The sequence below is a fragment of the Crinia signifera genome, chromosome 12, assembly GCF_055691185.1.
Source record: "Crinia signifera chromosome 12, ASM5569118v1, whole genome shotgun sequence".
NCBI classification, from domain to species: domain Eukaryota; kingdom Metazoa; phylum Chordata; class Amphibia; order Anura; family Myobatrachidae; genus Crinia; species Crinia signifera.
The window spans coordinates 26,733,878-26,746,377 of NC_139228.1; the positions used below are offsets into that span (position 1 = coordinate 26,733,878).

General features: G+C 37.6%; 1 protein-coding gene across 1 annotated transcript; it reads right to left on the reverse strand.

The window, feature by feature from the left end:
• Window positions 1–5,644: 5,644 nt before the first annotated feature.
• Window positions 5,645–6,619, reverse strand: LOC146049494 (olfactory receptor 10A4-like). Its single transcript, XM_083166040.1, has one exon. It carries the CDS (start codon window positions 6,617–6,619, stop codon window positions 5,645–5,647), a length of 975 nt encoding a protein of 324 aa, XP_083022166.1.
• Between the last annotated feature and the right edge of the window lie 5,881 nt (window positions 6,620–12,500).

Consider the following 12,500-nt stretch of genomic DNA (forward strand, 5'->3'; position numbering starts at 1 on the left):
CTGTAAGGAACTCCTAAAGAAGTGATGCATACCGTACTTACGGTCACATAATATTCAAGAAGTACATCAAGGTTTCTTTTATCCTAGTCCCTGGTCATCAGACTATTGGACAAATTCCAGATCTGGGTAAGTGGCTGGGAGTGGGAAATGCCACAACCCAGGTGAAGGTAGGATCAGTCACTCCAGATGCCAACGCGTTTCGACAGCTACCTGCTATTTGTCCAGCATCTGACTAGCCTTCCTCATTGCTTTGCTACATAGCTTTCCTGCCTTTAAGTCACTTGAAATAGTGACTCCTAGATCTCTTTCCTCCTCAGTTGTTTCCATTATAGTACCCTTGATAATATATTGAGCCTTTGGGTTTTTGAGTCCGAAGTGCATAATTTTGCATTTTTTAGCATTAAACTGTAGTTGCCATGCTCTTGACCAATTCTCAAGTTTACTTAGATCATCAGTCATTTGATTTACCCCTCCTGGTGTGTCTACTCTGTTGCATATCTTTGTGTCATCTGTAAAAAGGCATACTTTCCCTTCAATACCATTTGCAATGTCACTAACAAAGATTTTAAAGAGCACTTTCCTTACTAAAGTCTAGATATGCCACATCTACAGCCCCCCATCATCTAATATTTTGGTCACGGAGTCAAAAAAGTCAATGAGACTTGTTTGTCATGATCTCCCTGCAGTAAAACCCATGCTGTTTTGGATCCTGTAAGTTGTTTAATTTAAGATATTCCACTATTCTTTCTTTTAATAGTGTTTCCATTAATTTACCTCACTGGTCTGTAGTTACTTGTTTCTTCTTTGCTTCCGCTTTTGTGCAGTGGAACTACATTTGCTCTTCTCCAGTTCTCTGGAACTGCCCCTGTATCTAGTGATATTGTTTTAAACATATGACATACCAGGTTGTGTGAGATTTACGTGAAGTCATGTTGAAACTTTTTTTTGTCAAAATGGGTATACAGTAAGTCTCAACGTAAAGCAACTAGAACATATGAGAAGATTGTACTGTTTATCTGATATATGACACTTGTATATCTGTGTATGACTGTCTCTAAATTTTTAGATGAAGCAGGGGTGTAAGTCCTAGAGAAAATAGAAATTCCAGCCTCTGGATTCCAAGCCCTGAAAGGGCACCTGCATGTACAGTGTACTTTTGTGGTTCACAGCAGGATCCAGGTGTGACCACTGCTCTTCCAATGGAGTTCTGCTGAGCACTCGCTGCTGTTGTAGAATTAGTAATTGTAATAAAGAGACAGGATGGCTACCATCTGGTACCACTCAGCCTGTACTGCAGCAAGTAACAGTGTAACCACCGCTGCTGATGGACTGTGAGATGGGACACAAAGCTGCAAAGAGCCTCTTATGAGCAATCCGTTATCTTAAGTGACTCATGACATGAAAATGTCTCCTGCTTCAGTTTCTCCTGCAAATGCCGCTGTGAGGAAAAACTAACCTGTGATAATGATGATGACGATGATGATGATAATGATGATGAGTCAACTGTGCCTCAGAGTACAACATCTTCAATGTTACAATTTTTGAGCCACTTGTACTGTACCAACTAGCTTTGGTTCACTTAAACAGCCATTATTAGATGTCTACTTGTTAATATCGTTTAGCACAGTCGGGAACTTTTGAAGTGATCAGCATAAGAGGATTCTTCCCAAAAATTATTTAAAAAAACTATAAATTCTATGAGAAAGACATATACAACAGAAACATCTGTAATGGTGGATTCTGGTGGGGATAATATTGGCTGATGATGATGATATTAGTAACAGTGATATGGTTTAATTATGAGAATGATGAAGACATTTTCAAAATGTGAATAATAATAATAATAATAATAATAATAATAATAATACTGTTAGTTTCAGTAAGCTCTTTGGTTGCTTGATTTAACCAACCCACTGAGATGTTTCCTTTTGTAAGGGGGTCAAAAACCAGTGGGGCAATTTACCCCCTATACTGTACATCTGGTGCAGCAGCCACTAAAAAAGGTGGAATAGCTTTGTGGGATGGGGAATGACGGTGCTTTGGCGGGGGGGGGGGGGCGCTGATAGAACAAGGTGAAGATACTAGTGTGCAGTCTTGTCATGGATAATGGCAAAGCTATCAAAAATGGGGAAAGCATGGGTATTAAAAATGGATGCAGGGTGTGTGGCACACATGAAGCCTTCGGTGAAGTGGGTTCAACACTGCTCACCATGTACCCATAGACTGAAATGATCTTTTCACTGATTTTGCAGATTTCTCTGGGAAAATTATGTTTTGTTTAAGTCTTGGTTTAATATTTGGTTTAAACTTGCTGAGCATTCTAAAAAATAAATATGTCCACTGTTTTATATGTGAATGGAACAGTATTTTGCAGATACCACATTTGTACATTTGTATCAAAATATACGTTTGGACAGTTTCTAACACTGGTGAATATACAGAGCTAATTTGCATGATAAAACCCATGGTATTCCGAGCTGGGAAATAATAAGTAGAGAGAGCTTGTTGCTTTGGGTATGGTATATGTCCCCATCAGTCTGCGGTTGTTTCCCTGCCATCGGAATCCTGACTGTCAGGAGCCTGTCAGGTGAGCATGCGCATTGAAGCCCCTTGCGAGCTTGCTGCACTCAAAACCTATACAATTCTCCGTCAATGGGGGTCGTGGACCCCACAAGGGAAAATAGCCAGTGTTGAGTTACCGACTGTCAGGCTCGTGACAGTCAGGATTCCGATGTCAGAGAAATGACTGTTGGAATCCCTACTGTTGGTCACTCATCCAGCACCAGGGCTGTCATCAGAAATAGGGGGGTCTGGGACAGACAAAATAGGCAGGGCCCTTGTGCGCAAACCCTATTACAGTTCTGTGCAAGCCCCACCCTCACAATTAGTACTGTGCCGGCTACCCATTAAGTTTACAGTGCTGTGCCAGTTCTCCCGACACCCCTCACATTTACAGTACTGTACTAGTCATCTCCGCCTTTCCACTCGCATATACAGTACTGTGCTGTTCCAATACCCCCCCCCCACTCACATTTACAGTGTTGTTCCAGCTCAGTCTGACAGTGTGTGCTGCTGTTCCTGCCTCTTGAAGTGAATACTCCTGAAAACAGCTGCAGCGGCAGGTAGTAAGCAAATTAGAAGCCCCAACACTTGTGGTAGGAGTGGAGGGGGGTTATCGGCAGCCGTGGTTCAGATCAGGATTTGCAGATTTAGATGCCAGGGGGATGGGGCAGTGGCAGCTGCAAGTCAGGCATCAGTCAATCACCGACCCACAGCGGCTGCCACTGAACAGGGTGGGAGATAACTGTCAAGCAGGTCTGCAGTTAGTCCTGGTTGCAGGAGTAAAAAGCGGACCCCCTTCTTTCAGAGTACGGGACTGCAGTACCTGCGGCAAGCCCCTGATGGCAGGCCTGTCTGACACCCATTGATTTAATATATATTTAGAAAAGGGCTTTTAACTATGGCCAATCCATAGATAATATACAATGGAGTCCAAAGTATAAGTTATTGCAAGAACAACAATCCAGAAGAACATTTGTTCTTCAAGCAAGAAGAATAGCACTCCAAACTGTCATTCATATGAAGAAAAATGACAACCACACAGAATTTAACAAATAAAGTAACTTTTGTTTTATTGTGGAACACATCAGGAATTTTATTAAAAATGAAGTGATTTATTTACTAAGATGGGATTTCTATTTTACATGGGATGTTGCTATAGGCAATCAATCAGATTATATCTATTATCTTCTAGAAGGTGCTAAATAAACAAGAAGTACATTCTAATTGGTTGCCCATAGCAACATCCAATCTGAAATAGAACTCCCATCTTAGTAAACAAACCCCTTAAGTTTAAACACAAGCATATAAAAACCCCTCCATAATACTACCCCATGCTGATCTCCATTGTTTACCTGTCTTCTACTAAATTCAATGAGTATGGGTCATTTGGTTGACCAATATTAGGTCAACAAGCATTGGTTCGACCACTAAAGGCCATCTTGGCTTAGGTTGACATAGCTAAGGCTGACAGGGTTGGAAGGTCAACACAAGCATTAGGTCAACAATGGCAAAGTCAACAATCAAAAGGTGGACATGAGGTTTTCAAGTTTTTGTCCCAAAAGTCAGTCAACATGGACACCGTCAATGTATATCGCATCCCCACGCATGGCTCACTGCGCTTGCCAAGCGTTGCGCATGTCGTTATGCTCAGCACACTATTCTACTCTCCCTCCATGCCCTAGTGGATGGTAGGGCATGAAATGCCGCCTGTCAGCACGTCGGCTCCAAAGGTGAAAACCTCATATTGGCCTTTTGACTGTGTGAACCTTACCATCAACAACCTAGAGCTTTTATTGACCATCCAACCATGACGACCTTAGCCATGTCGACCTTTCATGTGTCGCCTAAGGCATGTCAACCTTTATTGCTAAGCCATGTCGACCTTTAATGGTCAACCCAATGCATGTCAACCTAATATGTGTAGCTTAATGACTGTATACCAAACTCAATATTTCTATTGACTCATAAAAACAAATTATACCAGTATACACAACATCTCAGCACTTGTCTCAAAATGGCTGGTGTTCAGTTAGCCCCGATCACTGCTGGTGAGCTATTAAATTATATCCAATAAAATGTAATAAATGTTATAAATTCAATAAACTCTTGTTTCTACATTTTATTCAGCTATTCAGTAGATAAAGCAACTAAAGCTAAATTTGGAAATGTTTTATTCTTGTGAAACAAACATGAAAAAACATGAAAAAGATTGTGTCCAGTTAAGGAGCAGTGTAAATGGATTAAACGGGTCTTCCAACCCAGCTCCCATTTAAAACATGGGGTGATCCATGGGGATGCTGCTTCCTGCAGCACTGGCACTTAACTGGGGGGGAGCATTGTCATCCGGGGGGCAGAACTGGAGTATTTCTACGGATAATGCTTCTAAGATTCTGAACACGCCCACACCCATGTTTTGTGTAAACTTTGAACTGTGTTTTAAATGTTGTGTGAGACCTGGGACATAGGTGCAAAAGGGTTATTAGGAGGGTTTAAAGTGGTCCAGGAAAGGTGGTCGAACACATGTGAGTGCAAGGAGGGGTGGGCCACAGGTGGAAGAGAATAATGAAGGAAGGGGGATTAGAAAGAGAGATTTCAGATGTGGCTGCATCATCTATTGATGTGGGTACTGTTTTTCTGTTGGAATTTCTGTGTAGCGCCATGGTGGAGTTAAAACTAGTTCCACCTACCATTACAGGTGGTAGAACTCAGTTCCACCACGTTCCCCCCACTTTAACCACTGGTTATTAGAAACACTAATCGGGGCATCCGGGAATATAAGTATTGACTTGAAGGTTGTGGGAGTAGGTTTATACATACAGTACAGAATGTCATTAATTACCCAATTATTACGTGGATAAAATACAAAAAATATCACATTTTTTTGCTTTCCAAAGGAAGTTACTGGGCTCTGAGAAGAAATGCTGTTCTTGTAGGCAACTCAGAAAATGTTCATAGGAGTTTTCTGAATAGTAAGTGAACCTTATGGGACCCTAATAATGGAAGGAAGTCTTATTTAAACCATATTTTCACATGTGTAAGAGAAGTTTAAACAATGTGCATAGCCCCATAAACATTAAATATGTCAGTAGTTTGACTTTACAGTAAGGTTCTTCTGAATGTGTCCTCTGTTAGTTGATAGGTTTATTAATGTCCTTATTGATTTAGAGAAAACTTTTTTGACATCTTTGTTTCTCAGTGTATAAATAAAAGGATTCAACAATGGCGTCACAACTGTGTATGTTAGTGCTAAGAATTTGTCATACTGCCTGCCATTTGGCCTGACATATACAATAATTCCTGTACCAAAGAAGAGACTAGTCACAATTAAGTGAGAAGAGCAGGTGGAGAAAGCTTTGTGTTTTCCCTCCACACTCTTAATCTTTGATACTGTGATTATGATTTGTGTATAGAATCCAATAATTATGAGGAAAGGAAGGAGCACAACAAAGATGGCTGTTATACTTGTAACCAGATTACTGACGTAAGACTTAGAACATGCCAAATTCTGCAACGTAGGCAAGTCGCAGAAGAAATGATTGATTAGATTAGGACCACAGAAATCCAAACGAGCTGTGAAGGTGGTAGGTAGGGAACAGCCTGCAAAGCCAACAACCCATGGAAACACAGCCAGTTTAGTACAGGCTTGGCTCATTATAGTGGAATAATGCAAAGGGTTGGTAATGGCTAAATATCGATCAAAGACCATTACAGCCAGAAGGTAACATTCAACGATACCAGAAGTATCCGCACAATACAACTGTATAAAACAAGCAATAAATGATATCCTGTTTTTAGCTGCAATGAGGATATCTAAGAATTTAGGGACAATGACAGAAACAAATAGAATTTCCAAAATGGTAAATGTACGAATAAAAAAGTACATTGGTGTATGCAGAGAAAGATTAAATGTAATTAATAAAAATATAATAATGTTTCCAAAAACACATGTGCTGTATGCTACAAAAACTGTAATAAAAAACAGAATATGCATTTGGTTGATCTCTTCAAAAGCCAACAGAATAAATTCAGTAACGACGGTAATATTATTTCCCGCCATTTCGAGGAAGTAGTATATTCCTGCAAAATATCAAAACTGTTAGTGTATGCAAAATAAAATAAAGTTTTATTAGTGTTACAGGTTCGCTGTTCAGATAGGACACAGGAGGCAGTTTTCAGTATTTGTGCATGTGTTTAATGAAATAAAAGCCACACATCCACTTTACAGCAAACAAGGCTTCATTTAAACAATCAAAGAAATATATTTGTCCATGCAGCGCTCTATGCGCGTGGTGCCTCGGTGCATCTGGGCACTGGCAGTCCAAATCCCAGGAGCTACAATACTTAGGTCTACTAACTGGCTCCTACCAGGCATCAGTGCAATTAACAGCCCACATAGGGGTTTATTCTAGGGTTACCACCTAGGACACATTCCGGACACATGTTAATTACACAGGTTCTGTGGCAGTTTAAAATCAGGTGAAGTGGAGTCTTGAAGTCAGCCAGCCACAGAACCTGTGTAATTAATATGTGTCCGGAATTAAAGGGACTAGGTGGTAACCCTAGTTTATTCTAGTTCATTCTTTCTGACAAAATCCTTCTTAGATGGACAAAACCATGTGCACTCAGGGGGGCAGATGTAACATGTGCAGAGAGAATTAGATTTGGGTGAGCTGTTTTGTTTCTGTGCAGGGAAAATACTGACTGCATGATTTTACACTTCAATATAGATCTCACTTTGAAGAAAAACCCCACCCAAATCTAATTCTCTCTGCACAAGTTACATCTGCCCCACCCGCAGTGCACATGGTTTTGTCCATCTAAGAAGGATTTTGTCAGAAAGAATGGACTAGAATAACCCCCATAGTAAGGTTTTTATCACTTCTACTCCAATAATCTTAGTTTCCACCTGTGGCTGTGCTGGTCTGAAAACCAGGACCAAAGCCGTATGCTTGAGAGCCCACCTGCCTCTCCCTCAAAGATACCTCAGAGACCCATTCATGGCTTTTCACTGGACCAGGTTTTCTTACCTGACTGTAAAACATTCTCTCTAAGGCTAGATGGCTCTTTAACCCTTTACAGGGCAGTTGCGACCATAAAGATACTGCACTCTCTGGTGAAACTAACCCTGTTCACTGCATTAAATTTGTCTGGATTTCGTACACTGCTTTTGCTTCTAAAAAAAAATATAGTTTTTATATAACTTTAAGCTGTGTATGTATATTTTATCAATTATCCTAAATTTCGAATTTTAATTCTTTATTCACTAGTAGTTTTCATTGGTTTATTATTATTTTTTATTCTAGCTACATTGCATTTCATTTAAATTAAGGGGGTATTCAATCCCAAACTTTTCACCTGTTTTAGGTTGAATTCAACTCACCTTACTCAGTCCCCATGCTGAGTTTTCACCTTTGTGAAAATTCCAGCGTCGGCGAAAGCCGTGTGGATATGCAAATTTGCAGAAAATTCACATGGTTTTGGCGAATTTGTTTTTGCAGCCATTTTTACCCATGCCGATTTGTTCCCCCCCCCCCCAAAAAAAAAAAATTAAATTGCATGGTAGAAAATGTACTCAAAAACAGTCAAAAATGCCTGTGATTGAATACTGATAGCAACAATAAATTCGACCAGGATTGAATACCCCCTAGTTATAAATCAAGTCAGGAAAATCCATGGTTTATGTCAAACATTCTACTGGGTGAAGGTAACTGTATATGAGTTTGTATGTTTCTGATACCAGAAAAAATACATTTTACCAACTACATGGAGCATAGAATTAGCACCCTGCATTTACAGTGCCATTTGCTCAGAGCATGAAATAATAATAATAATAATAATAATAATAATAATAATAATAATAATAATAATAAAAATGTTAATCCTGGGACAATCCATAGGTGAAAGGCTGCGTGGGAGAAGTCTTGAAGATGTGAAAAAAGTAGTTATCAGTGAAGAGGTGGGGGTGCAGTAATATAAATTGGAGTTTAGAGGTTATTGCAAAGGATTCCATATAATTATAGTGTGTGTTGCTATGGATGAGAATCAACAGGAAAGAAAAAGGAATTATGCTCTCGCATTTAGGATGAAGGGAAAGATGGATATAAGATGGATTTAGTTATTCAGGTGGAAAATAATAATACATTGGATAAGTTTTGGTTGGATCTTGAGTAAGTGAATGATGAATGCAAGGGGAAGTCACAGGTTTGCAAGGGAGACAGAAGGTAAGGAGTAGAGCTTAGAATAGAAATAAGGGTCACACAAAGTGACTGAGAAAATTGTAGCATTTTTAAAAGGGAGGCAGATTTGATGGAGACGCCATGGAGAAGGAAGATAATTTTAGTACGAAAAAGATTATAAACTCAAATGTTTTGTACATGGGAAAATAACAGTGTGTTAGTTGGTCACACAACATACTGTAGAAGAGAAGGGCATATCTCAGAGGGTTATGGAATAACAGATCAAAGTGGTCCCAAGTGACCAAGTTATGGTTGACCACCCTTAGTCGAACCCATCTAGTTAGACAACTAAAGATAATTGACCACGTGGTCGACTATCTTTAGGCATCTAACTAGACGGGTTTGACTAAGCATGGTCAGCCATAAAATTGGTGATCTAGACATCGTAGATATGTCAACTGTATACAATCTCAGAGAAAAAGAGGGTGTCATAGAAGATTTCAATAGAGAGGTGCAACAGAAGGATACAAAACTAAATCACAGTTGATCTACAAAAGAAGGGTACGGTCAGAAGCATTTCTCAGAAATCTAATAAGCTGATGTATGTGCAAATGAAGGGGGAACAATATAGTACAAAATAGCATATATATTTTGAAGGATGAGAATGGGGAAGCCAATGTATACACTGCAGTAAGAAATTTGTTGCTCACTTTTGTGTCCATGAGTACTGTCCCAGTTGAATTTTAGGCACATAATCCCAAGAACAGAGATACAAAAAGGGAGTGAAAGGAGACACTAGATAGGAGAACATAAATACATCCAGGAGGACAAAGGATGAGAGAGATCTGTAATTGGTGAAAAAGGCTGAGTCATGTGATGGGTAAATTAAGATTGTAAGGAAGGATTCATTTGTGCAGATAGAATGACGAATAAGGATTCACTTGCTTTCTATTGTATTTCAATATTTTTCATCCATAATGAATTAGATGTTTAGCAACTACTTGAATCTTTAAATAGTTTATTTTGTATTTTATTTACATTTAAGATATATTTCTCCTTTACTGTCCATCCATTGTTAATTATTGTATTAATAGACACATAATAGCAGTTAAACAATAGTTAAACAATGATACACTTATTTTTTTTTAGGTTTTGCATGTTTATATGTTTACAGTTCAAAGGCATTGTTTGAAAGGTGTAATGTTTGCATTTAATTCCAGGATATTTACAAAGCATTTCATAATGGAACGAGCTCTGTTGTATTCATTTAAACAGAGTTCACCAACATCCCATTGGCGGCACTATATACCTGAATTAAGAAAGCAGATAAATATAATTTATATCAGTTCTATTCTAATTTATTCAGAACTTATTTTCCAAGGAAACAAGTACTTTGAAAAAAAAGGAACAGCTAATCAACTAAAATTTTAATTTGCTACAATATCTATAGTAATTTACAGTCACTGGATAAGATGCTTATTTATTAGTTTCTGAAATCTTTTCACTGATTTCTTACTTTTTTGGAGCTAGTTATAAGAATTTAAAATCAGAGCAAAGAAAATGTGTCTCTACTGCTTACCACTGAGTATGACCACAAAAACGCACAAGATTTATTATTATTATTATTATTATTATTATAATTAGGTAAGTATGAATTCATAAAAACACAACTGTAATCTGTAATTGTTTTTCTAAACAAAAATTACTTGGTGACATGAATTTTTATAAAAATAAGCAAAATAAGTTTGGTTATAATCTAATCTATCTCTGTCTGTCTATCTGTCTATCTATAGATCTATACATATATTTATCTATCTATATATACAGGTTGATTATCCCTTATCCAAATATCCGTTATGCAAATTATTCCAAAAACCATACAGTCCAGAAAGTGAATTTTTTTTTGCTAAAAACCTACTTGGGACATCTGCAACTTCCTTGGGACATCTGCAACTTCCATCTGCACTACTGGGGAAATACCATGTAACTGGCACTAAATATCTGCAAGAAAATGATTGCTTGGCATTCAAGTTCAGTATCTGAGATTGTACACAAACTTTGTTTCATGTTTTGAAATCTTGATTTATGCACAAATAAAACATATTTGTGTGTATTTCATATGTTTGATGTGTTTATACAACATAAATGCAAGATATCTCAAGATACATCATTGAAATATAAAAATATTCAGAAATACGGAATAATCCGTTTCCCAAAATTTTGTTTGTTGTACAAACACATCAAACACATGAAATACACACAAATATATTTTATTTGTGCATAAAACAAGGTTTCAAAACATGTAACAAAGTTTGTGTACTATCTCAGATACTGAATTTAAATGCCAAGCAATCATTGTCTTGCACATATTTAGCGCCAGTTACATATCATGTCCTCCGTAGTGCCAGTTACATATCATGTCCTCAGTAGTGCTGTTACAGATGTCCCCTGTAGCGCTTTTAGCAAAAAAAATAAAAAATGTTTACTTTCTGGAATGTATGGTTTTTCGGAATAATTTGGATAATGGATATTTGGATAAGGGGTACTCAACCTGTGTGTATATATATATATATATATCTATATATATAGATATATCTATATATATAGATATATCTATATATATAGATATATCTATATATATATATATATATATATTCCTTCTAGATGGACTGATAAAGCTAAGATATTATGCAGAAAAATATATTGTTATACCTCTACAATAGAACGGTGTACTTACTGGAAACATGTAACAGTCAAAATATAATTCTTAGTTTTGAAGTAAAAAATGAACCCTAAGTGGTAGTGCTAAAGTGTTAATCTTCTTTGAAAAAGTATAATTGCGTCACTCGCTACAACAAATGTCAGATAATGATCAGATTTAGTTAGAACACAATGTCACTTCATATATACTCCTGTGAGCGAGAAGGGAGCTATTTGTCAATAATACACATAGGGAATTAGGTTCTTTGACATAGTTTCCCTCTGGATTTCATTAAAAAAAATCTCTGTGGATTTCTTGTTAGTTTTGAGAATGTCACATTAAATTAAAGAAAATAAAAAAAATGAATGTTTGCTTTGAGAATGATTGTGGGATTCTGCTTAATTTTTGTTTTCAGTTTGTAACATACTATGAATGTGAGAGATCTATACAAATATCATACATATGTATCTAGAATATTCCTGGGCTTGTTTCTATTAATGAGGAACAAAAATGAAACTGTTTTTCAGCGCTCATAGGGTTCCCAGAATAAGAAATATCACCACCAGTGGATGAATTATGAATTAAGATAAATGTCATCCAATAAAGCAAATCTTAAAGCATACAGTAGGTGAATCCTTGATGATATGATTTCAAGATCCTCCTCAAATGATGTAATGTATATATAGATAAAAAGTATATATGAATTTAATAAAGATGTGCCCAATATAACGGAGGAAACAAGCATATAAACAATGTCTCTTGGCATGACAGGTTACATGGATTTTCTTAAGGGAAGGCAGTCCAATTCCAGATCTGGTTAGTGCCATCCAAAGGTAACAAGAGGCCTGGAGTCCCAACTTGAGGTGAGGGATCCAAATGAGAAGGCAAGGCATCCCAAACGCATTTTGGATCAATAGATCCTTACTCAGTAGTGTGTTTTTCTCTTGCCAATAAGCGCCTAAAGTACCTGTGCTGATTAGTGGCTACCACAGTTAGAACTTCCAGTCTTCCGACGGAAATTACATGCCCGTGCGTTCCACCTGCTGATGAGAAGTGTGATC

What these genes read in the sequence shown, in the direction of transcription:
- LOC146049494 (XM_083166040.1), bottom strand. Translation starts at nt 6,619, where the DNA reads ATGGCGGGAAATAATATTACCGTCGTTACTGAATTTATTCTGTTGGCT.